This window comes from Maniola hyperantus, chromosome 6 (assembly GCF_902806685.2).
Source record: "Maniola hyperantus chromosome 6, iAphHyp1.2, whole genome shotgun sequence".
NCBI classification, from domain to species: Eukaryota; Metazoa; Arthropoda; class Insecta; order Lepidoptera; family Nymphalidae; genus Maniola; species Maniola hyperantus.
This window is the reverse complement of record NC_048541.1, coordinates 11,323,298-11,350,412: the sequence shown is the minus strand read 5'-3', so window position 1 is coordinate 11,350,412 and position 27,115 is coordinate 11,323,298. Positions and strand designations below refer to the sequence as shown.

The 27,115-nt window shown below is 37.5% G+C and overlaps 1 protein-coding gene across 1 annotated transcript; it reads right to left on the bottom strand.

Annotated features, from left to right (window-relative positions):
- Window positions 1–873: 873 nt before the first annotated feature.
- On the bottom strand, window positions 874–26,628 carry LOC117983219 (uncharacterized). Its single transcript, XM_069499143.1, has 15 exons — window positions 26,253–26,628; window positions 25,076–25,196; window positions 24,229–24,417; window positions 23,329–23,477; window positions 22,456–22,631; window positions 21,630–21,772; window positions 20,234–20,420; window positions 19,089–19,196; window positions 11,428–11,539; window positions 6,500–6,599; window positions 3,595–3,719; window positions 2,847–2,959; window positions 2,141–2,309; window positions 1,615–1,766; window positions 874–1,229 (listed from the first exon to the last, which is right to left on the bottom strand). The coding sequence occupies exons 1-15, from the start codon at window positions 26,393–26,395 to the stop codon at window positions 964–966; spliced, it is 2,253 nt and encodes a 750-aa protein (XP_069355244.1). The 5' UTR covers window positions 26,396–26,628; the 3' UTR covers window positions 874–963.
- Window positions 26,629–27,115: the final 487 nt, after the last annotated feature.

Sequence of the window (27,115 nt, the reverse complement as noted above, 5' to 3'; positions counted from 1 at the left end):
AGGTATGATATTTTTTCGCAAACTTTAAAGCGTCTGGCAGAAATTACCGCCGATGGAAAGTAGGTACTTAGGTACCTATATCATCTGGAAAAAATATTAATTAACAATCTTCTGTAAAACTTTATATTATAGGCACCTTGTTATTCTAAGTTAGGCACGTTGCAGCTGATACCTACTTATAAATTGACCCCCGGCACAAGTTAGCAGATATGCGCACGTTAATAATTATTAGGTATAGTACCTACCTACACTACACAGTACCTACACACTAACACTATCCCAACCATCCAACACATTTAATTTCTCAGAAAATAAAATTCCGGGATCTTGCTCTATACAAACGTTGTGATAATAAGGTAGGTATAGGTACCTAGTAGGTACCTACCATCGATGTATCCTAGTAAATACCTATTATGTAAATCCAGTAAAATTAGTAGGTTATTAAAATAATAGAACATAGTTGCCCAGGTGGGTGGCGCCTCCTACTAGATAAATAGTACAGAATACAGATACTAGGTACCTATATTACATAGGTAGCTACATGGTGGACGTTAAAGATTCAGTCAAGTTTTATAAAATACTAGCTGATGCCCGCGACTTCGTACGCGTGGATTTAGGTTTTTAAAAACCTGTGGGAACTCAAATTTCAAGGATAAAAAGTAGCTTATGTCCTTCCCCGGGTTGCAAGCTACCTCTGTACCAAATTTCGTCGAAATCGGTTGAACGGTTGAGCCGTGAAAAGCTAGCAGACAGACAGACACACTTTCGCATTTATAATATTAGTATGGATGTAGGTATATTATTTTGATCTCTGAATTGTAATAATATTTGCAGTTTGTAATTCAATTGTACACAGAATAAACACAATTTAGTTTTGTTATTATTTTATTAAACATATTATAAAAAAAACTTCTACCTGCACTAGATCAGAACTTAGAAGAAAAAATTAATAACTACCTACTATCATAGATTATGCTTTGCCAACATGTCCATTATGACTTTATTAACTTTAACTGGTTCCTCTTGTTGCATAAAATGTCCAGCCCCATCGACAACCACAGTTTCAATGTGTGTGTACGCTTCTTTCATGATGTCCAGCAAGGAATGGCTGAGGTAAGGGTCATTAGCACCATGTACCGCAAGGAATGGCACGTTCTCCTTGTGAATTTTCTTCGAAAATGTGTATGAGAAATTCGCTCGGTAATAGTCGACGGGCGAGGTGAATGCCACTGAAAAAGAAGTGCAAAATAAATGTGTGTTTCAAAAAACTGCTTTATTTATAGTAACAGTTCACAACAGCGCTGGTGCTGAACTGATTTCAAACACGTGGTTGAAGTTGAAGATTCAAATTCTAACCGTTGTTGTTGGTCTATACTTGTTAGCCAACTTACTTCTATCAGCACAAGCTTTATGCTTCATAGAATGGTAAAAGAAGATTTTAGTTATGCCCTATAAGTCTTGTTAAAAAAATCTGCTAACAAATAAAGAAACCAAAAAAAATAAAGTTACAACTTGCAAAACATAACTTATTTGGACAGATTTTATTTATGCTTAGTGACAATTTTATGAAAGTCACATGTAATCATCTAATTCTTTTTATTGTAGGTAACTTACTTTGTTTTCCAAACCAATACTTGAAACATTCAATGTCTTGGTCTGTGATTGACTCCTTTCCTTTGACGAGCATGGATTGGTCGAATATTGCTAAATTATTCATTTGCAGTGATAACTCCGCAATCTTAGGCGCCCGAAACATGAACACGTATCTGGAAAATATAAGTAGACAGGTACTTATTTTAAAAAATCGTTCGAACTTTGTGGAAATTGCATACATAGCGAGACCAATCATTAATCTATGGGAAATTGATTTAACAGAAGTCGGGGTCAGTTACATAATAAAACCAGTACCTAAGTGGTTATAATATTATACTCTTTGAACCAGGCCGCAACAGTATTAATATTCTGTACCGCAACTTCCACATTGTTGCAACTCGAAAGGGTAGGTAGATACTTCACTAGCCATCGAGAATTCGATTCATCGAAGCAACTAGGTACTTACATCTAAATTTTCATACAAAATGGGACACGCTTGTTACGATCTGGAATATGACGACCTAATTATTATCCTTTCCTCACTCACCCAGATTTTTTCCTCTGTTCGTCATTTGTCCAAATCAACTCACTCCAAGCCTCATGAGAGGTGCTAGCTAACATAACAAGGGCGTGCAAGACTTCGGGATATGTGTCACGTAGTCTGCAGGCCACCACTCCGCCCCAGTCGTGTGATATGAGGATACATTTCTCGTAACCTGGAGTAAATAAAATACCAGTTTGAGAAATTAAAATTACAGTAGGCAGCAACAGTAAATATCTGGAGCCCGTCGAATACTAAGTAGTTACTTAATAATAATAAATCAGCTTCTGGATAAAACAGTAACATGTCGACAATATATATATAGATCAGCAGGAGCTGTTATTTAGTTTAATGCTATTTACCAGCTTGCTGCCCAAAAATCGTTTTTGAGTCATCGCCAAAAAACGTAGGAATTTTCAAAAACTAAGTAGGTAGGTAAGTACCTAAGTAAAGTGATGTTTCTAAAATATAATCAAGGTTTTAATTTGGTTGTACCTACGTAGGTAACAAACATTTTTAGACTAAATTCCCATGTTTATTGGCGATAACTCTTAAACCGTTTTAGATAAATGATGGCAGAATAATAAATTGTATTATCGACCATTTTGTGCCATTCGTACTAAATATCCACCTGAACATCTGGGCAAAAAAAATATAGATTAATAGAAGGATAATACTGAAGTCAGTAGAAAATAGAAATTAAAGCACCTACCTAGCTGCCGAATTAGATCTCTGATATCGTCAACCAGTAACTCCATTTTATAGAATGAAACACCTTCGGGCCTTTCCGAGTCTCCATATCCCCTCATATCGACTGCGATGCACCTAAAAATATCGTCATCAATATCAACCCATGGCCAGCTAACTACTGAGAACCGGCACGGATCTGCTCTCAGAATGAGTAGGGTTTTGGCCACAGTCTACCACCGTGGCCATGTGCAGATTGTGCAGACGTCACAGATCTTTAAGAACATTATAAAAAACTCAGGCATGCAGGTTTCCTAATGATGTTTTCCTTCGCCGTCAAAGCAAGTGATACTTATTTGCTTACAACGCACATATAACTCCGAAAAGTTTTCGGGAGTCCGGGGTTCGATCCCGGACGTTCTGTAGCTTTTTGAAGTTATGTATTTATATAATAAATGCTTTTTTTAAGCAGTAATTTTTAATATCACATTCTTTAACGATTAGGTAATGAAAACATCGTGAGGAAACCTGCACTGCATTGCCTGAGAGTTTTCCATAAATGTTCTAAAAAGTGTGTGAAATCTTTCAATCTACGCTCGGTCCAACAGAGACCTGAGAACTGAGAAAGGTTTAGGACTTTGGTTGATCCATAAGGTAACCTCATTCTGCGAGGATATCCGTACTCAGTAGTTGGCCAGCGAAAATGATGATGAATAATGTTAAAGTGATTAATTTTATAATTTGAATCGAATTGTCTTTAGGTATATATTTACCGATAATCTTTATTAAAGTGTACTATTTGATGGCGCCATGAATACCAAAACTCAGGGAATCCGTGAAGAAACACCATCAACGGCTTGGATTGATCACCGCTGTCCACGTAATGCAGTTTTATATTCTGGAACAAAAAACTTTAAATTGAGTAAAAGCAGGTAATAGTTATTTGTTATGCAAGGATGCATGGTCAGCGGGATCACTATGGACAAAACAGACTCATATGGAAAAACTTAGAGGAGGCCTATGGCGACAGAAGACGCGCTGATCGCAAAAAGGAACTAAGTGCGAGATTTAAATTAATTGTTAAATGTAAATTCAACAATAGAGGCTTTATTTACTTATTTATTTATTTATTTATCTATGACCTGTGTGAACCACTATGTTGAAACTTCAGATCGGGTTGAGTACCTAGGTACTTGTTTTGCAATCACTGTATGATAAAACGCCATCCAATGAAAAATTCAAGTGTTGCCTTAGCACTCAATAAGTACCTATTAGGTACCCTACGATTAGTAGTTAGCACGATAACGTCTACAATCTACATCACGTTGATCTAGCCTAGTCGTGTGTGCAATCGTGTTACTGAAACTGACCCACGCAAGCCGTTACGCTTTCTGGTACATGAACTCTACCGGGGAGTCGAACCTGTTTCGCAGTAGTTCTGGTCGCACTTGTTGGTATCATAATTCATAAGTCATACATAACATACGTCTACATTCTTATTTTTACGTAAGATAAGCGTAAAGATACCCTATTTAGGCAGATAAGTATTGAGGTAGGTTATCCGAGAGACCCCTGTAAAATGGGTAGCTATACTCATTTTATACTTAGGTACATATACAGTAGAAACTCGATTATCCGGCCCTCGGTTATACGGATTCGCGATTATCCGGACTACCAACCGAAAATTGTTCGGCCAAGTGCGAGTCAGACTCGCGCACCGAGATTTCCTTACTCGGCTATTTTTTCCGCCATTTTGTACGGTAAATCAAATACTATTATACGTAAAAATCTGTTTTAGAATGTACAGGCAAAGCCCTTTCATATGATATCCCACTTGGTATAGTTATCTTACTTTGAAAATACTATAATAGTGAACTACATAATATGCACAAATTCCGCTTTTCTTCATACATTCGATTATCCGGATTTTCGATTATCCGAATCCCTAACGACAACAATTAGTCCGGTTAATCGAGTTTCCACTGTATATCATTCAGAATAGTAGGTAGTTATAGGTAGGTAATTATGTAACTAATCAACTCAAACCTCTTGTTCTTGACGCTACACCACCTAACGACCTTCACCTTATATTATGTAGGTATTTAGGTAATAGCCGTTAACTACCAATTTTTTATGCTAATTTATGTAGGTATAATTATAGTCACTTTGACATACTAGCACTGGAAGCTAGACTCAGGTTGTTAGGTAGGTAGCTATTCATATCATAGCTATCTCTTCGCATGTAACCGACTCTCAATTATTTATTAGTATAATATTTACAGCTCACTGATTTTAATTTTAATATTCGTTCGGTCAAGGCCATTCTACCTACAAGCTATTTATGGCATTGTCACAAGTAGTTGTTTTTACCTAGTAAAATGCTGGTGTGTATCCACTAGCTCGCGATAGGTTTAGATGGCAATCGGGGCATGAGGCAGGGGGACGCCCTGCACACCCGCACGTCAGCTGCGCTCGCCCGCACCGGGTTAGCGCGGAGGCTGTGCGGGTGTGCGGGGCGTTACCTCCCCGATTGGCATCTCGACTTGTCGCGTACTATACCTACCTAACCGACCATTACTTTGTCTACAAATACTGTACTGACAGTCTGACAGCGGTAGATCCCAATTAGAATTTAGAGCCTCAATATTTCAACTGGTATAGGAGTGGACTGAAAATCGAAAGGTCGACGGTTCAAACCCCGCCCGTTGCACTATTGTCGTACCTACTCCTAGCACAAGCCTGATGCTTAATTGGAGAGGAAAGGGGAATATTAGTCATTTAACATGGCTAATATTATTCTTTTATAAAAAAAAACCCATGTGGTGTTGTGAAGATCTGATGAATAGCAAGTAGTATGTACTCACCTATGAGTATGTAGTATGTAGGTACCTACCACCTTATCTGTGGTACCTACCTATTAACCGACCTGCTTACTACCTAGTAATAAAAATATAGCATAGACGCATGACCAGCGTTTTTCGTCTTATCATTATACTGACCCTCGGCACAAGCTAGCAAATATGCGTACGTTAAAAGTACACACTAACATTACCTACTCTATCATAATATACATTTTGTTTCTCAGAAAATAAGTCACGTCTGGCGACACTGGGATCTTGGACCATAGCACCTACATGCCTATATGGTCTGAGGTATGTAAAATAAAATGTGTTCATCAACTAATACTTAATTAGTATTTTCAATTTTCAAAGTAAGATCTATACCAAGTGGGATATTATATGAAAGGGCTTTACTTGTATATTCTAAAACAGATTTTTATTTAATTTTATGCATAATAGTTTTTTAATAATCGTGCAAAATGTCAAAAAAAATACTGTTCCCCCTTCCCCCCTTTTATCTCCGAAGTTTACCAATCAAAAAATCTGTAATAATTATGGTCAATAGAAGTTTATGTATATTTAAAATAATTATAATATATATTTATAATATATGAAAAATAAAACCTACGCTCTAACTATCATAGTTTTTTTCATATTAACAGTAAACCTCAACAAAAAAAGTTTTGCGGTTCGTTAACAAAGTATATTAATTAAACACTGAAATGTAATTTTTTTGAATTTTTCTGTATGAAACTGCCCCACTTCGCCCTACTTACATGTAATGCTAATAAGTATACACATATTATAGGTAGCTGTACATAGATAAGATGTTGCTTACATTTGCTTTAATATATTTGTGTACTCCATACTTCGGGTCAAACAAACACGCCGGTGGAACCAATTTCAGTTTCATCGCCCAAGGATCACTGAACGGATTAGTTACATACTTCAGAAGAATTTTAAACAGCACCAGTGAGCAATAAAATGCTGTTAAGACATTGGCTATGAAAAAACGGTAAACTATTGTCGCGACACTCATATTAATATTTGCACTTCGCTGTACCTGCTTTTTACTTTCCAGTTTTTAATAAAGACGTTGAATATTGCCGGGTTCTACAATCGGACTGGCGAATTATAACCGAACGACTACGTAACAACTATGTTTGTATTGTAGTGCCATACCTATAGGTACTATACTTACCTAGTTTGTTCATAGCGTGTAATTTAAAGTCACAAAGTCCTTCAAAGTCCAAATCACAAGATAGGCGTCATAATAGGACGTATCTCACCATTCATAATTAGGGTTCCGTATCCGAAGGATGCCAATGGGATCCTATTACGCCTCCGCTTTCCATTCATCCGTCCGTCTATCTGTCTGTTCAGCGGGCTGTATCTCGTGAACCGTAATAGGTAGAGAACTGAATTTTTTACAGAACGTGTATTTCTGTTACTGATATATAACAAAAAATAATAATAGGTAATATCAAAATGGCTGCCATTACTATTGTTTTTATAAAAGAGCAACTGCTGAATCTCCTGCTGGTTACGTTTACACCATACCTACCTACGGAACCTTAAAAACGGCTTAAGTATTATCAAAAACATTGTAACAAATAAAATTATAATAATTTTAGTCATATTCTGTAGTTAAACAACAAATACTAAAGTAATATTTTTTAATATTATTTAATAGCCTCGATAGCTCAACGGTTATAGGAGCGGACTGAAAACTGAAAGGTTGCCGGTTCAAATCCCACCCGTTGCACTATTGTCGTACCTACTCCTAGCACAAGCTTTACGCTTAATTGGAGGGGAAAGGGGAATATTAGTCAGCAATTTGGCTTATATTCTTTATTAAAAATATATATATTTATATATATCAGCCAATTCATAGCTGTGATAGCCTAGTGGTTAGGACGTCCGCCTTCTAATCGGAGTTATGTGCGTTTTAAGTAATTAAATATGACTTGCTTTAAATAACGGTGAAGGAAAACATCGTGAGGAAACCTGCATGCCTGATAGTTCTGCATAGTGTTCTCAAATGTGTAGTCTACCAATTCTCACATGGCCAGCGTAGTTAGACTATAACCAAGCCCTTCTCACCCTGAGAGGAAACCCGTGCTGCAGTGAGCCGAAGATGGATTGATCATGATGATTATGATGATCAGTAACTGACTGATAGAATAACCCTAATAGAATTACATAAAATAAATACACTTTCCGTGACTGATCATGATCGTGTTCCCGCGCGGTAGAAATTCCTTCGCATCCCCTTCGATCCGCCAACGAGATCTAAAAATCAATACTGTGCATTTGCTCAAGATATTTGCAGGACACTGTACCTAACTATGTAAAAAAACAAAGATAAACATTGATAAAAGTTTATTTAAGTAAATTAAGTAATATTTTACACAAGAAATTAACATTTGCCATTATATAACTTAAGTACTTTAAAATAAAATTGTAGATGACAAATTAAAGATAATAGTTTTAATATGCACAGCGTTACTACGAGTAGAATGGAGCCGAGGCGCAGCGTCTTTTTAGGGTTCCGTACCTCAAAAGGAAAAACGGAACCCTAAGAGGATCACTTCGTTGTCTGTCTGTCTGTCAAGAAATCTAAAGGGTACCTACTTTCCCGTTGACCTAAAATCATGAAATTTGGCAGGTAGGCAGGTAGGTAAGGGCAAAAAAATCTGAAAACCGGTAATTTGTGGTTACATCACAAGAAAAATGTGTTCATGAACAAATAATTAGTATCTAAGTATTTTCAACTTTTAAAATAAGATTACTCCATAAAGATGGGGTATTATATGAAAGGGCTTTTACTTGTACAGTCTAAAACAGATTTTTATTTAAATAATTTTAAATATTATTTTCAAATTTCCTTGAACACAATAAACTAGTTACTTATAGATTTTAATTTATTTTTATGCATAATGATTTTTGATTTATCGTGCAAAATGTTGAAAAAACAGGACTGTAGTACGGAACCCTCAGTGCGCGAGTCTGATTCGCACTTGGCCGATTTTTCTATCTGCCGCAGTCAGTGCACGCATTACGCTGAAACTACTTACCTACAGAATATTTGAATGGATGTAGGTCGAGAGCGAGGTAATTAAATAAATTAATAAACCTAACCTCAATAAATTAATAACATGTGTAATTAACACTTAGAATCGTTTTTATTCAGAAAAACAATAGTAATAATTTTGGAGTAAGAAATGTTTTTTTTTGTCGATGTTACCTGCTTTATACTTAATTCTTGTACCTACTGTCAGACTCAAGATAGTAAGTACCATGTAAAAGTGAAGATCTGAGTTTTGGAGTAACAAATGTTTTTTTTTTGTCGATGTTACCTGCTTTATACTTAATTCTTGTATCTACTGTCAGACTCAAGATAGTAAGTACCATGTAAAAGTGATGATCTGGTTTTTAAAATCCCGTGGATAAAAGTAGCCTAGGTATGTCTCCGATCTCTAACTATATCCATCCAAAATAATCATGTCGATCCATTGCACCCCTCGCGTCTCTCTAAGTCTCTACCTGCCTTCTCCACTCCTGTCCTGCTGACAAGTAACATACCGATTTCAAATCCCAATGCAAATAGGAATGTTAGTAGGATTTGGAAGCAAGTGGCATCGCATCGTCTCGACAGACAGACAGACAAAAATTTTAAAAACGTGTGATTCAGGACTTGACTTTACCATTCAAAAGCGGACGATTGAAAGTCATTGTACAAAAACAGAGAAATTCTACTATTACTTGCGTAGATATAATTAATGATTCGCCGTGCTTGAAATTAAAATGAATAAATCAGAATGTATTCTGCCAATGTAATCACGCATTGCCATTCTACTCATCACCTACCCTATTCTTTGGGTTTAAGCAAGCCGACTCTTCAAAAATCTTTTACATAAAATTTTGCAAGCTCTCACTATACGACTACACAAGTAGATTCCTACATATACTCTTCTAGCATTGAATGAAACTTTATAACCTCTGTACCTAGTAGCTAGTACCTGTACTCTGTACCTATGAGATAACAATCCATCATTCCATCCCATACCTAGTCTAATAAAAATATTATTAATGTAAGTAAATATGTCCTTTTTACGGCTCATCTAATGAACCGATCTTGACGAAAGCCACGGAGATAGCTTTCATCCTGGAAACGCACATCGGATACTTTTAATTAGTTCCCACGCGACTTTAAAAAAACCGAAATCTACTCTGGTGAAGTTGCTGGTATTAGCTAATAGTACCTAAGTGCATTAAAATAAAGAACTCTATAATAAAGGTGATCGGACACTGCTGCAGAAAAGCCCCGAGACATTCTTTTTAGGGTTCCGTAGGGTTAGATCACACAAAAAAAATTAAATTTAATAAAAATAAGTATTTTCAACTTTCGAAGTGAGTGACTATATCAAGTGCGGTATCATATAAAAGGTCTTTACCTGTACATTCTAAAACACATTTTTATGCATCATAGTTTTTGAATTATCGTGCAAAATGTCGAAAAACTACGACTGTAGTACGGAACCCTCATTGCGCGAGCCTGACTCGCACTTGGCCGGTTTTTTTTATTCTGAAAATGCAAGTGAAATCAGCTAAATAAATCGACCGCTTCAGACGCGCACGTAAGAAATACCTTTTGCAGCACCAGCGCGGTTCCTGCATTGCATGGTACGCGATCACCTATAACTTTGTACTTTGATCAGTGTTACTTTTTTGACACAAACGACTGAATAACTAAATAGCTAAGTAATAGAAATTAGAAATGGACCAATATGTCAACATTCTAATCATTTTCAGATCCTCTTCTAAGTCTAGGACGAACGGGTGCAACATCTCTGAAAAGATCTTCAACATTGTCTGGCGGAGGAGTTATATCCAAATTTTCTATCTCCCTCCACAACTCATAGTCGCTCATAAGACCTCTAGAAAGTAATCTAGATGGATCCAAACTGTACGCGGTGACAACATCAGGGAAACCTTGATTTGGATTCGCATTGAGTCTCTCCATAGTTTCCTTTTCTATACGTTCTAGACGTTCTAACACTTTCGATGGGTCTGCATCTTTTGGTCTTGCATTAAAGTCAATGTCTATTTCAATTCTGAAAATAATAAATGTTATCAATTTGGTAATTGATTGCATAAGTAAACTAAATTGACAGGGCTAAAGATGTACTAACTTTTTGAGCAACAGTTCAGTTAAGCGCAGTAGGAAAAGGCTAGCATTGGTTAGTTGGTGTTTTGAAGTAATAATTTTACATACATGCGGCAATTGATTTATATAGGTATTTACCTATACGTACAAGATTTAAAGTTATCTTTTTTGTGAGAAATCTCTGGTAACACAGTATTCCACTGAAATAAAAATCAGGTAGGTATTGACTACTGCCAACATAACGCACCTGCTTCAGAATTTCTGTAGATGTATTTCCTTCACCAAAGAAGGCGTGCTTAATTTCGAAAGGCAAACGACTATGTTGTTATCTTGACCTGTCGCGAACAATAGTTAGGGCCCTGTGTAGGGTCGTCGTGACTCGTGGTCGTCATTTATCACAATATAAGTCCCACGCGTGGCCGCCATTTTAGTGACGTCAGCACAAGACTGAAGTTTCGAGCTGATGGTATATTTTTATGTCGGCTGACGTCAATATGACGTCATTTCGATGTTAATGAGACATGGTTCCAGCGCAAATCAACACGTCGGATTATTGTCTTTCTTTATAATGTGGTGTAAGTAGTAAGTTTGTTTACCCAGTGTCTTCTTTGAATTTGGCCCACTGCTCGGCGTCGGGCGCGCGCGGTATTTCGGCGGCGAGAGCCCGACAGGCTTCCTCCATTGTATTCTCCACGATTTCTAATTCCACTGCAACAAAAGTTACCTTATTTAGAAACCTCTCTAACCATCTTACTTGCGTCACCAGCAAAAATTCCCGTTTTTAAGGTTCCGTAGTCCGTACCGTGATAGCTTATTAGCCTAGCCGTGATAGCCGCCCGTTTACTATTCGGGAGGTCGGAGGTTATCGATCCCGGGCACCTCTAACTTTTCAGAGTTAGGTATGAGTTATTTAAGATATTAAAATATGAATTGCTTTAACGGTGAAGGAAAAAATCGTATAGAAACCTGCATGCCTGAGAGTTCTCCCTGCATGCCAAATTTCAGTCCGATCCGTCCAGTAGTTTGAGCAGTGCGTTGATTGATCAGTTAGTCAGTCAGTCACCTTTTCCTTTTGGTAAAGGTGACTGACTGCATGGTAGATGCATCCTGTTGAACTGTATTATGGCAACTCAGAATTTCTAAGTCAGTCGTTGTCTGTGGTCTGCACTAAGTGCAACCATGCTTTTGTCGTGTATCCTAATTATTAATAGAAATAGAAATTAAAGTGTCTTTAATATAGAAGGCTGAAGTTTTACTGGCTACAAGAATCCTCCAAGTACACCTATCATGGTTATGGACCCAGGTCACGCCAGAAGAAATTAAAAAAAAAGAAAAGAAAAGAACGCCACGCCGCGAAATGGAGGAACACGACAAAAAGAACAAGTATGGCGTCACGCCATTTGCCGGCTCAAATTATAGTAACTGGTTGTTTAGAATAAAGATTGTATTGCAAGCGCAAAATCTATACAGTTACGTATTTTCGTCAGAATCAGAAGAAAAGCCGGATTCTACGAAGGAAGGAAAATGCATGGACATTCTGGTCCAATGCATTAGTGATACTCATTTGGAAATAATCAAGGAGTGTAAAACGTCAAAAGAATTATTGAAGAAACTTGATGATACTTTTGCAAGGAAAGGTATAGCGTCACAGTTAATTACAAGAAAAAGATTGTTAACCCAGAAATATGATGGAGTGGAAGGTCTTGAAAACTATTTCATTGTTTTTGAAAAACTGGTAAGAGAATTAAAAGAATCGGGCGCTCAACCTAGTGAGAGTGAAGTCTGTTGCTACATGTTATTGGCTATGCCTCCGGCATTCCAATATGTAGTTACGGCGATAGAAACCTTAAATAGTTCAGATATTACGTTAGAATTTATTAAGAAAAGATTATTAGATGAAGAAATTAAAAGAATAGGTTTTGGAACTCAAGAGGAGAGTGATGCATTTATATTGAATCAAAGAAAGAAACAGAATAATAAGAAATTTAATAATTCGCCAAGCAGCAGCACCAGCAGTTTCCCATTTAACTGTTATAATTGCGGGAAGCGGGGCCACCGGAAGGCTCAGTGCCGTTTTAGAAAAGCACAAGGCTCAGCTAATATTGTTCAGAAGGAAAGAGAAGATGAGGTTTCCTTTATGACATCTTCAGAAGCATTAGTAACACAGGAAAGTTCCAGAAAAATAGAGTTTATAGTTGATTCTGGGGCTACGGATCATCTGGTTAACAAAAGAGAATATTTTAGTAGGATCGAGAAGTTAGAGACCCCTATTAAAATTAATATTGCCAAGGACGGTGAGGTGTTAAATGCATATGAGTCAGGTGTTATTTATACAAAGGAGGTTAAATTGAAAAATGTGCTGTTTGTGCCAGACCTGCGGTGTAATCTGCTGTCAGTAAATAAAATTGAAAACTCCGGATTTGGGATAACCTTTGAAAATAATAGGTTGACTATTCACAAGAATAACAAAACAATACTAAAAGGTAATAAAATAAATAAGTTATACAGATTAACCCTAAATTTGAAAGATGAAGAATTATGTGCACAGAAAGCTTATAGCATTTCAGAAACTCAGAATGATTGGCATAGAAAACTTGGACATGCTTCAAAAGGAAAGTTAGAAAAATTGAAGTCTAGAAAACTAATATCTTTTGAAAACTCAAATAAAGAAATATTATGTGAACCTTGTTTAAAGGGAAGACAGACTAGATTGCCATTTGCAGAATATAATTACAAAAGTAAGAGAATTTTAGAAGTTATTCATTCGGATTTGTGCGGTCCAATTAATCCAGCGACATATGGTAACAAGAAATATATTTTAAGTTTTGTTGATGATTACAGCCATTTTACAACAGTCTATTTGTTAGAAAGCAAAACGGAGGTGCTACAGTGTTTCAAGAAATATGTAAATTTGGTAGAAACCCAATTTGATAAGAAAATATCTAGATTTCGGTGCGATAATGGGAAGGAATATGACAACATAGAATTTAAAAGCTATTGCGAAGAAAAGGGAATAAAAATTGAATTTACAATAAGCTACACACCCCAGCAAAACGGGAAGTCAGAAAGATTCAACAGAACTGTTGTAGAAAAGGCAAGAACTTTATTAGCCGACACAAGTTTGGAAAAACAATTATGGGGAGAAGCGGTATACAGTGCTACCTACATAATTAACAGAATTCCAACCAGCAGAGGTGTCATACCTGCTGAGATTTGGTATGGTAGAAGTCCAGATTATTCTAAAATAAAAGCCTTTGGTACTGAGGCATATGTACATATTGGCAAGGAGCACAGAAATGGAAAGTTTGATGTGAAATCAAAGAAGTATTACATGGTTGGCTACTGTGATAATGGATATAGACTCTGGGATTCCGAGCTGAAGAAAATTATTAGAAGTAGAGATGTAATATTTAATGAAAAACCAAGAAGTAACATGGAAACTTTTACATACATAGAAGAAGATGACTTACCATCAAACTTGCCATTGCCTTGTAGAGAAAAGAGCCAGCAAGATCAATCAATAAGTAGTACTGAGGAAAAAAGTACAGGAAAGACATCTACCGAACCTTATCAAGAAATAAATGATACAGAAAGGGAACAGAGACAAAGAAAAAGACCAGTATGGTTAGAAGACTATGAGACATTCCATGCTGCATACATTTCTCAAGAATTTATAAATGATGAACCAAGGACATTACAAGAAGCAGTGGAAAGCGTAGAAAGTGACAGATGGAAAGAAGCAATGGATAGCGAATTGCAGTCACATGAGAAACATCAAACATGGACTATGGTAGAAAGACCAAAGGATAAGGAAGTCATAGAAAGTCGATGGGTATTTCGAAAGAAATCAGATAATAACTACAAAGCCAGGTTAGTGGCAAAAGGTTTCCAGACTTCACAATATGAAGAAACATATGCTCCTGTTGGAAGACTCACAACGTTAAGGTCATTGCTTGTAATTGCAAATCATGACAATCTAAAGATAGAACAGTTGGATGTGAAAACTGCTTTTCTCCATGGCATACTTAAGGAGGAGATATACATGAGTCTACCAGGTCAGCATAATAGTGAAAAAGTGTGCAAACTTAACAAGTCAATTTATGGCTTGAAGCAAAGCCCAAGGTGTTGGAATAAAGTATTCCACGAGTTTATGTGTGCAAACAACTTCAAGTGCTCAGATTATGATAGTTGTTTATACTTATTACAAAACGAAAATGGTGAGATAAGTGTGTATGTGTTTCTGTACGTGGATGACATTTTAATTATGAGTGCATGTGAAGAGAAAATTAAAGACCTTAAGTTTAAACTAGAAAAACCAGAAAGTTATACTTGTACCCAGCCTTACCGTGAGTTAATTGGGTGTTTGATATATTTAGTTATTTGTACTAGGCCTGATTTGTCTTTTGCGGTGAGCTATTTTAGTAGGTATCAGAACAATGCATCCGATAAACATTTTACCTACCTGAAAAGAGTTCTGAGATACTTAAAGCAGACGGCAAATTATGGATTAGTGTATAAGAATAAACCATGTAAGAATGTAGCCGAGGGATATTGTGATTCTGACTGGGCAGCTGATGTTGATAGAAAATCAGTGTCAGGTTACTGTTTACTGTTATATGGAAATATTGTACAATGGTCTACTCAAAAACAGAAAACGGTCTCTCTTTCAACTGCCGAATCAGAATATATGGCTCTAAGTATGATAGCACGGGAATCAGTGTGGTTTAAAGGACTTTTGAATAATCTTGAAATTCAATGTGAAAGTATAATTATTTTTGAAGATAACCAGTCTTGTATCCACATAGCTAAAAATAGAGAAAATAGCAAAAGAGTAAAACACATTGATATAAAGCATCATTTTATTAGAAACTTAATAGAACAGAATGTTATTGTATTGGTGTATATTAACACTTCAGAACAAGTTGCAGATGTGTTGACTAAACCGCTGCACAAAAATCTTTTTAATTATTTTAGAACCTGTATGGGAATAGAAGAGTGTTAGTAAATATTAATAGTTATTAGTATTACTCAATTTAAAGAATAAATATCGTTTTATTTGTTTACATTATTGGTTGTTTTTTAGATTAAATTGTCAAAACTTAATTGTCAAAGAATATTTTTGTCAAAGATTAAAAAGTATAGAATAACAGAAGGATATAAAAAGTCATAGATTATGAAAGTTGTAAAAGTAAAGTTAGGTAAAAATGTCAGAAAACTAAGATAGTGTGTAGAAGTAAGAGATTGAAGAAATTCAGGGTTGAGGAGGAGTGTTGAACTGTATTATGGCAACTCAGAATTTCTAAGTCAGTCGTTGTCTGTGGTCTGCACTAAGTGCAACCATGCTTTTGTCGTGTATCCTAATTATTAATAGAAATAGAAATTAAAGTGTCTTTAATATAGAAGGCTGAAGTTTTACTGGCTACAAGAATCCTCCAAGTACACCTATCACATCCGACTATTCGTAAGTACTTGTAAAAGTTTATTCGAATAAAAAAGATTTTTATTTTATATTTTTATATATTTGACGGGAGCTCAGTAGTAAGCCGGCGATGGATTGATCATGATGATGTTGATGATGAGGGTTTTGTACATCCGCATGAAACAACTAAGCTAGAAAGTTTCAGCTTAGACGTGCTAAGTATTATTAGAATCATTTAACCGTATTGTGTCTATCATAGTTAATAATTCATTTTCCGGAGAATCAACTAAATTGCAACAATATCGTTAATTTTTATGCCTTTTAAGTTTTAATGTCTATCACAAATTTTATTTTTATTTAACGTTTTTAACAGAAGGTAGGTAGGTACAGGCTACCTAACAGTTCTTTAGAGAGTTGCAAATATGCATTACATAACCTAACAAAACGGACAATTTCGGTTTGTAATGATTTATACAAGCGAGTGTTACGATATGAGTTATCATTGTTAATCCACTCGAAGTGTCAATAACGTGTAATGAGACACACAAAGAGAAATTTCAAATGTAAGCATAAGCAGTGACACGGCTGTTTGCGCAACCGAGCCTAAACTTCGGTATTTTTGGCAGTTCAAAGGGAAACCTCGACAAAGCGGAATAACGTGATGTGAAGAATATTGGTAGGCACGGAAAAAATCAACTCACGAAATGCAGGATGCAGAGCTCAGCATATCACTCCACATTCACATACCTATAACTCGGAAACATGTGTCCATATATCCACCGTGTACTAAAAATAACCGGCCAAGTTCGAGTCAGACTCGCGCACCGAGGGTTCCGTAAATTCAGGTATTTTTTTCAACATTTTGCCCGATAAATCAAAAACTACTGTATAATGCGTAAAAATAAATGTAAATCTGTTTTAGAATGTAAAGCCCTTTTATTATAAGTACTTAGTTAGTATAAGTACTTATAAGAAAATATATGTAGGTACTAGGTCTGTACATTATTTTTTGTGATGTGGTTACAAAAAGGAAAAAGAAAATTGTACTTATAGAGCAAAATTCTAATAAGTCGTACAGTACGCGGCCAAAAGCAGGCCAAAAGTGATGAACATCGATCTTTAGAAGGAGACAGCAGATTTGTAGAGAACTGTTTCGGTCGTTAAGACCGACAAAGCGTCATATGGGTATGAATGACAGAGAACGCTCTACAAAGATGAAATGTCATTCTAAAGCCCGATGTTCATCACTTTCGGCCGCGTACTTCAACATAACTGAATATGTTCAGTGAAACATCTAATTGTCTAGGCACTGTGTTATGTACGTGAACATGTAAGTAATTAGGATTCCATTCGCGTCATTGCCGGATCATAATCTTTATAGTATAGGTACCTAAAGAATACAAATAAAATAAGCTGAATCATGTTCCAACAAAAAGTCCTTACTGTGAGCATAGTAACGAATAATAACGTCAATATTTTTTTGCCTATTTATCTAAAAACACTAAGTATTTTGCAGTTATCATAGTTATCGAATAGAAATCAATGTGTAGATAAGTATGCGACAACGAAAGATCGAGGTGGCAATCAGGGTGGGGACGCCCCGCACACCGGGGGGGGGGGGGGGGGGGGGGCGCTGGGCGCACACAGAGCGGGGGCGCTGAGCCGGTGAATTTTAGACACTTTTCCTATTCCCAGTTTTTTACCATTCCTAAACCAACCTTGAGGTGTGGTGGGACCCCGACAGAAGCAAGAAGTTAACCGTAACGTCACCCGTGCTATCCTGCATCGGGATAGCGCGGGGCTGTGCGGGTGTGCGGGGTGTCCCCACTCCACACCCCAATTGCTATCTCGACCTGTCGCGTAGGTACAAATTCCATACCAAACCTCTGTCAGGAAGCTGTACTTGCTTTAAAAACTGTAGCTCAAACAGCATTTCTCGAACGAATCTTGTACGTACAGTAAAGCGTAAACCACACATTTTCAGTACGAAAATGACATGATGTCATTAGCGCCGAGTAGTACCACCTACCTACATACTAAAAAAAACGCTTGCGACGGGCGTATGACATTCGGCGCGTAGTCATTATGTTCCATCGGCATTTAGAGTTACAAAAGGGAAATTGATGCAATTTGCACAAACATGCGAAATATTTCGCTTAATGCTCATAAAAACGTTAACAGTAGCACGATGCGATGCAACAGCGCTTCTCACGAATCGGCGATAAACATAATAATTATTATTAGAAGATTCCAACAGTTGTGCCAAAAGTAGGACAAACAACAGATTGGAATTTGTCCAACATGGAGAACTTAGTGTTTACCCAAAAGAGATAGTTCTAACTTTCTTCGATTACCTTAGCTAGTTTTTGTTTAAACTTTGGTAGATAAGTTGGCCAGTTCGTGCAAACACTATGTTAGACCTACTTTTAGGGCTTTTGTGCACTCATCCGTATCCGGTTCATATCCGTAATTCTTTGAAGTGGCCGTCATGCATTCAATTCTTTTTTTTTTACGGATCCGTCAAATCACAGAGGAGTGCACAAAGGTGCGATAATATTTTCTTCTTTAATCCTAGCATGTTATGATGTTAAATTGATGATTTAGCATATACCTACGTAATAAGCTAACTAGAAGCCAAGTGCGAGTCAGGCTCGCGCACTGTTGGAGCGCGCCCGAAAGGTACTTTTTCACTCTTTTGAAGGTACCTATTTGAATTTTGTACGTGGCAGGAAACGGATGCTGGAAGGGCACTCTATACTTTAGAGGTTCGTAATCTAAGATTTTAATCATTAATACTTACCTACTTATTAGAATCTAGTTTCGTGGAGTTTCACTCACTTGAACTGCGAAGCTTTTCCTTCGGCGATCGTCTTAAGGCTCGCGCAAGATTTCCACACACTGGATCGTGTGATGTCAATTTACTTCCACTAAAACGCCATTCTTCATCTTTAAAAATCCATTAAAAAAAAGAATTTAGCAGACTTTAAAAACTTAAGAGATGTGTTTTTATTCTGCGAGAAATCTTATTGGTGCATGCATGCATAACTGTAAAATATGTAAATGTAAATGTCTGTATTTCGATGTACATAAAAAATCGATGTATATACATTAAAAAAAATTAAAAAAGTTGAAAAAAAGCGGGCCGAATTGAGAACCACCTCCTTTTTGGAAGTCGGTTAAAAAGGAGGTGGTTCTCAACTCGGCCCGTTTTTGCACACTGATTTTTTCGAGGTTTCTAGACCGATATGGAAAACACTTTTTTTTAATCAACAGAGGAAGTTTTTGTGGTGGTCCCATAAAAATTCTGGATCCAACTCTTCAATCCTGATGTTGCAGGGTTACTGCCTGCTTAAGTTATCAAGATTCAGGAAGTGTTCCTAGTGAATTAATATTGTAGGCATCAAGCAACGACTTCATGCTTGGACTTCAAGTCCCAACTCCTTAACCCTAGGGAGTTTAGGAGTGACGTAGGGTACAGCACTCCTAAACTATAGTGATTCATGAACCGCGGACGGTGCAGTATTATTTTAGGTACCAAGCATATTTAGATATCATTGATATTCAGATCCCCACTCCTCAATCCTGATGCTGCAAGTACTGAACTCCTAAGCCTTGGGGATTCGGGAATTTCTGATGATGAATTGATACTTTAGGTATCAAGCAACGATTTCATGATTATACTCCAAGTCAGAACTCTTCAAACCTGATGATGGAAGGTACACTGTAGGTAGGTAGGTAGGTAGTAGGAACTGTTCCTGGTAAAATATTATTGCAAATGCCGAGTATAGACATTGGTACTATTGAATTCCAAGTCCCAATTCTTCAATCCAGATGCTGCAAGGTACTGAACTCCTAAGCCGTGTGGATTTGGAAAGTTTTCGTACAGACAGTCTGACAGACGAAAATTCAAAAAAAATATGTTTTGAGGTGTTTTTTTATTTATTTCTATTCTATTGCGTTCTCCATACTGGTTCATAACTTACCCATAAGCGTGTTCATAATCTGCAACCTAGTTGGAGCATCTATAGTCCTTTCTAAAGCCGTCTTCGGTCTTCGTGGTAGTTCAGGTCGATTTGGTCGGATACCCGCACACTCGGTGGTAGCCGGACGTAGATGGGACAATCTCTTACGTTTGCTAATCACTTCCTCTTTTGAATTGTTGCCTGGAGTCTTAAGAAAGTAATATATAAGTAACTAGCTTATGCCCATGACTTCATCCGCGTGGACTACACAAATTTTGAACCCCTATTTTACTTCCTTAGGGGTTGAATTTTTAAAAATCTTTTCTTAGCGGATGTCTATGTCATAATAGCTATCTGCATGCCAAACAGCCCGATCCGTTCAGTAGTTTGAGCTGTGCGTTGATAGATCAGTCATTCAGTCAGTCACCTTTTCGTTTTATATATTCCTAGCATAGAACCTAGCTAGTAAAAAATCAATTAATTCATTCACCCATTCATTAGATCATCTTACCCTTGAAACGCTCACTTATGAAAATCAGATTTTTAACGCGGATAAAATCAATAACAATGTAGAAAGAAAAAGATAATACATACTTATTATACTAAGTACGTACACGTAGTAGGTACGTAGGTACTCGTTTCTGGTTGCATCGTCTGTTTTCGACAAAATTATGCTTTGAGAAGACTGGTAAGTAGGTATTGAAATGTTGGCAGGTAAATGCAAAAGCGATTTGTTGTATCGAAAATGAAACTGAATTTCCCATGATATGAATCCAAGCTGCTGAATTTGAGTTCTCCAAAAGTAAGTACATAATTAGTTACTAGACTTAAAATTTAGTTTAGGTACTAACTCAAGTTAGTAGTTAGTTACATTAAGGGCTTATTCCACCTTCCTAAATAAGACGTCCTAAATGGTATAGTTACCGTCAAACTAGCCAACTTTGCCACTCAATGTTACTTTGCCCAAAAAGCAATTTATAAGCAAATTCACTGTATGTAATATTTTTTTGATAGAACCAAAATTTGTTCGATTTAGATGACGGGCAAAGTAATCCGGACTTTTAGCCAACATTGCCCACATCGATTTTTATAAATTGCTGTTTGGGCAACGTATCATTGAGTGGCAACGTTGGCTAGTTTGACGGTAAGCATACCATTTAGGACGTCTTATTTAGGAAGGTGAAATAAGCCCTTTAGCGTACTTGTGATACTTTTGAAGATGCGGGCTTAGACTCTTGTATTGCTGTTATGCCATTAGGCAAAGTAATCCGGACTTTTAGCCAACATTGTCGACATCGATTTTTAAAAATTGCTTTTTGGGCAAAGTATCATTGAGTGGCAACGTTGGCTAGTTTGACGGTAACTATACCATTCAGGACGTCTTATTTAGGAAGGTGGAATAAGCCCTTTAGCTTACTTGTGATACGTTTGAAGATCCGGGCTTAGAGACTTGTACTGCTGTTATATCATCAGGCAACGACTTGTGTTTATCTCCCTCCGTATCACTTTCTGCACTATCATGAGCAGACCCTTCCGATAATATTTCTTCCGGAATTTCATCTGCATTTTAACACCAAGCGTCTTTAACAAACTATGGTGCAAGTAGAATGTCAGTAATCCATATCCATATTATCCATACTAATATTATAAATGCGAAAGTGAGACTGTCTGCTAGCCTTTCACGATCTATCCGTTCAACCGATTGTGACGAAAATTGGTACAGATGTAGCTTGCATCCCGGGGAAGGACATAGGCTACCTACTCTTTATCCCGGAAAACTAAAGAGTTCCCACGGGATTTTTAGAAAACCTAAATCCACGCGGAAGAAGTCGCGGGTATCATCTAGTAGGATATAAAGAACTGTCATCATCTCGTATTACCTTTAGTAGGTACCTAATCCACTACCACCACCATCATCAAAAACTATATCGCACAAAAACAAGAAGACGGGTACAAACTACAAAGGCAAACTAAATAATATGTATCTACTTCAATGATGCAGTTCAGTCAACCTTTAAGCATGCACAAGGCCACAAAACAGATATAATTTTCTTAGTTCTGCTATCAGGGTAGACGCAAAAAAGGAAGAACTAAAGTCTACAATTAAAAAAACCAAGACATTCAGTAAATGTCACAAAAGTTGAGGAATTTAAATTCGTAGCTACCGTCTGGGGTAGTAAAGAAGCGTACGGTCTAAAAATAGCATAGGTATATAGGTATTCCAAAGGTTATTTGCAACTTACCGTCTTCCTCTGGGTTCAAGGGGATATCATCTAAAGTCACAAGCATCGGCAAAGCAGACGCAACAAGTGAGCGGTAGTTGAACGTGTCCGACATGGGGGTACCTCGCAAAGTCAATTGGCGCAGGGAACTGCAAACTCCTATTGTCCACAGGCGGCTGGATTCTTCTATGGGGTTGCTGCAACATTTCTCCATGTCTAACAGCCGCACTCAGAGTCGCTACTCGTTAGTTAAATTGAGTTCAAACGAGACAGATTTATGTGAGAGATATAGCTCTGTCTCGTTATAACTTAAGTATCGATTAAGCGACTCTGAGTGCTGCAGTAAGGCTAGTTTTCATATAATCTGATCGTCAGCGCCGGCGATCAGCGAGTAGCTATTCAGTGCTGTTCTGTCAGCGTTATCACAGAATAAGTATAGTAGGTGTTATTGAGGAATGCTTCATAGTAATTTGCATAATATTGACCTGTTAGTGCCGACAATCAGCGTAAGAATAAAACCAGTCTGAATGTTTATAAAAATACTAGCTGATGCCCGCGACTTCGAGGGTTCCGTAGTACAGTCGTATTTTTTCGACATTTTGCACGATAAATCAAAAACTATGATGCATAAAAATAAATAAGAATCTGTTTAGAATGTACAGAGCCCTTGGATAATATGATACCCCACTTGGTATATATTAATCTTACTTTGAAAGTTGAAAATAAATTGTTTTTTTATGAACACATTTCAATTTTTCCCCCTTACGATGTGCTATTAGCATAACAAAGTGATCCTATAAGGGTTCCTTTTTTCCTTTTGAGGGACGGAATCGCAAAAATTTACAAAATTGTAGGTAAAAGAATTGATATTTTAACAGTGTCCAAAAATCTTACTCAGCTAAATTAAGCGTATGTAACTTCTGCATGGCCGCCAATGGATGCAACTCGTGAAGACGGTTGGCGGCCGCGTGGAGCTCCCTCAAAGCACCCAGGCCCCAGATACCATCCAAGGATGTCAAGCCACATCTGTTTACGCTTAGATTCTACAAGTAAAAATAGCTTAATTGGTCCAATCCTCACAACCTCAATAGCTCAACGGGTAAAGGAGTGGACTGAAAACCGAAAGGTCGACGGTTCAAACCCTGCCCGTTCTACTATTGTCGTACCTACTCCTAGCACAAGCTTGACACTTAGTTGGAGGGGAAAGGGGAATATTAGTCATTTAACATGGCTAATTTTCTTTTTAAAAAAACATGCAAAGTTATAACAGGCATGAGGCATCGCATAACGAGTAGGTTCATGCAGTCGCGGTAGTGGAGCGATGTGCAGTGCGAATGTAATGACGTGATGCGAGAGCTCGGTGATTCGTCAACTTGTGACAACTGTCCACCCCTTCCGCATCGCTCCATTACTGCAGGAACTTACTCTACAGTTTTACCGATCGATAACACTCAATCATTCGATCCATCACTGATCTATAGTGGATCGGTTGAGATGCGATCGCCAGTGGCCACGCGAGGCTCATCATCGAACCGGTCGAATGGATGTATTCAGTCAACTGTCGATCGATGTCAACTTACATTCTACTATCGATCGATGGCATCGATCGAACTCCGCGTCTCGTCTAAAAACCACAAAATAATTAATAATACCTACCAAGGTCATAATGGATATTTATTATAGGTACTTACCTATCATAGCATGGCCTGAAAAAGTTTTGATCTGTCCAGGCACGCAAAAAATATTAGCAGGAAAACGTACTTTGAATTTGTTTAAAGGAAACGTATGTCATACTTTTAAATGAACTAATCCAATGCCAAGATCACGCAAGGACGAGATAGCGCTTCCGTCAAGCGTGAGCGAGCGTAAGCGCGGAGCGAGCACGTGCAGCCGGCGGAGACCCACGCGCTCCGCGATCACCCGCAACTTTGCCTCGCGAATCGTCAACACTTCTTCGTCTGTTGTCACGCCACTGCTCTCTTTCTACAAGAACAAAGATACAACCTAAGTACATAGAAACCTACCTACCTACCTAGATAGAAACTACAATCGTAAACAATCGCAAAGGAACCAGCATCGTCAGGTCTTTCTCGTCTGTTGTCAAGCCTCAGCTGGAGCTCAACAAGAGTAAAGAAATCAAACCACAGTCGTAAGGGAGTTTGTGCACTACATCCGTCATCCGTGGGTATTCAGTTTGTTTCCGTGATTTCTCGAAGTGGCCGTTTTACAAATACGTCTCATTCGATTCGTATTTTGACGGAATCCGTGATAAAAACCGGCCAAGTGCAAGTCAGGCTCGCGCAACGAGGGTTCCGTACTACAGTCGTATTTTTTCGACATTTTGCACGATAATTCAAAAACCATGATGCATAAAAATAAATAAAAATCTGTTTTAGAATGCACAGGTGAAGACCTTTCATATGATACCCCACTTGATATAGTTAGCTTACTTCGAAAATCGAAAATACTAATTATTACCTATTTCATGCCCACAATTTAATTTTTTTTGTGTGATGTAACCACAAATTCACGGTTTTCAGATTTTTCCCCGAATGTCTGCTATAAGACCTACCTACCTGCCAAATTTCATGATTCTAGGTCAACAGGACAAAAAAAAAAAAAAAAAAAAAAGATTTCTTACCAAAAGTTCAATGAGTGTTAATTCTCTGGGTATAACAATCCGTCTGTATCCGGGCAATCTTCTCTCAAGTTCATCTTGACCCGGTGGCTGTTCCGGGTCAGGGGGAGGCATTGCCAGCATCCTTAACACAAGACGTTCAAGTAATATAGATTTCGATTATGTTCTCTCCTGACCGAATTTTGACCATAAGCAACCAATTTCCGCGAAATTAGAAGGTGCGGGAGACGCTGGAGTGCATTAGTGTGTGCGTAAAAAAGGATGCACTCTTTATTCTCTAAGTTCCATAGTCTGATGGTTTGACAATCCTACACGCCCAGAAAGAGATCAGGCGTAGCATCAACAGCCACTAACTTTTAGTCCGACCAGGGACTCGAACCCTATATTTTATGACCCGACAGGAGATTGCAGTTCTCCTGCAATCGAGTTAACCAGTAGCTCGATTGCAGGAGAACTGCATAAATTATTATTACAGTCGCAATCGTTGTGATTGGCTGAATTTACGGTATTCTTCTTGCAACAATACATTATAGCCAGATACATTAATAATACATTATTATCAGATTACGATCGTGACATTGTAGCTGTCATTCTACCGCAATCGAGCTGCAGTATCTTATACCTACCTACCAACCAAGTCACTGACAAGAAAATACCTACTACTCATTAGGTAGCTCTAGCTAGTCATTATGTCTGCGACGCTGTCGTAAAAGTTGCAAAATTCCTTGATTTCTGCTATGTAAAAAATAGTAGGTTCGATGTTAAATTCACATATTTTACACAATCTTCATTAATGTCAGGGAAGTACCTACCAACGGGCAACAACTTATACAGACTGGTCCCTGTATATTATAATACTCTTTGGACTGGTCTTAAGGCCGCCATATTTTAAAGTATGCTCGTAGGTGTCGTTTTACTTTTAGCCAAAGGTGCCTAAACCCCGATTCAGAAGGTATATTATATTATCCTCAATATTATCTATTACCCGCTACTACGCCCTCCGCTCAGTGTCACACTAACAAAGGTACCTATACGAATCTGTCTTTAATTTTTTAAATACTAATGTAGGTAGGTACAGTGTTCTGTATTCTGAGGGTAGAGTATTAGAATTTCCTCTCTGGGATTTTCAATATTTCGATTAGAACCTAGAAATCTACGTTAATGATAGTGCAGTAGGTACCTAAAAAGTGGAGTGGCGCGAACATTCTGCGGTTCTGGAGAACTGGCACTGGAGATTTCTGATCGCGGCGATGGTGATGCGATTATACTTGGTGTCCGTGGAGCCGAGCCCAGCTCCACTTGTGGCGCTTCCAGTACTGGCATTATCGTCAAAAATCAAAATCCCTTGATAAGAGAACAAAAAGTTTTTTCAATGGTTGAGTTGTATCGACATGGTAATGATATCGACAAGTTCGATGCTGTTTGTTTACGTGGATACCATACTTGGGTAGTTACCACGTAGTTACCCACTCATTTATTTTGCTACCGAACTGTTAAGTATTTTTCAAAAACTCCATAGTTAATGTCTTGGTAAAATAATTTGCTAATAATAAACTAATTATTATTAAAAGGACGTGGGTACCTAATGGAAATTATTTGAAAATAATGACTTTTTCCAAGCTTTTTGCCTTATCTCCAAAAATAACAAACCTGTGTTGCTAACAGCAACAGCATTTAGATTCATTTGATTTTGCTAATCACCAACTTGTCACCAACCAGAAAAGTTTGATACTTTGATATTTTCATAGAGATAGGATATTTTGTTAACAAAAAAAATTAGGCGCTTGAAATTAAGGACCTTTCATTCCCGCTCCCCTATTAAATTGTTGTACTAAGTAAGTCTACCTGTGAAATCGTCATTTGACGAGTCAGGAGACATGCTGAAGGACTTGGAGACCCGACTCCCGAGCACCGAGAATGTTACACTCTCAACATTGTGCAGTTCGATAGTGTGTACATATCATTAACACAAGACGTGTAAAGTAGCCTTAAGAAACGTTTTGTGGCAGTTACAAGTTTTACGAGACATTTCACCGTGAATGC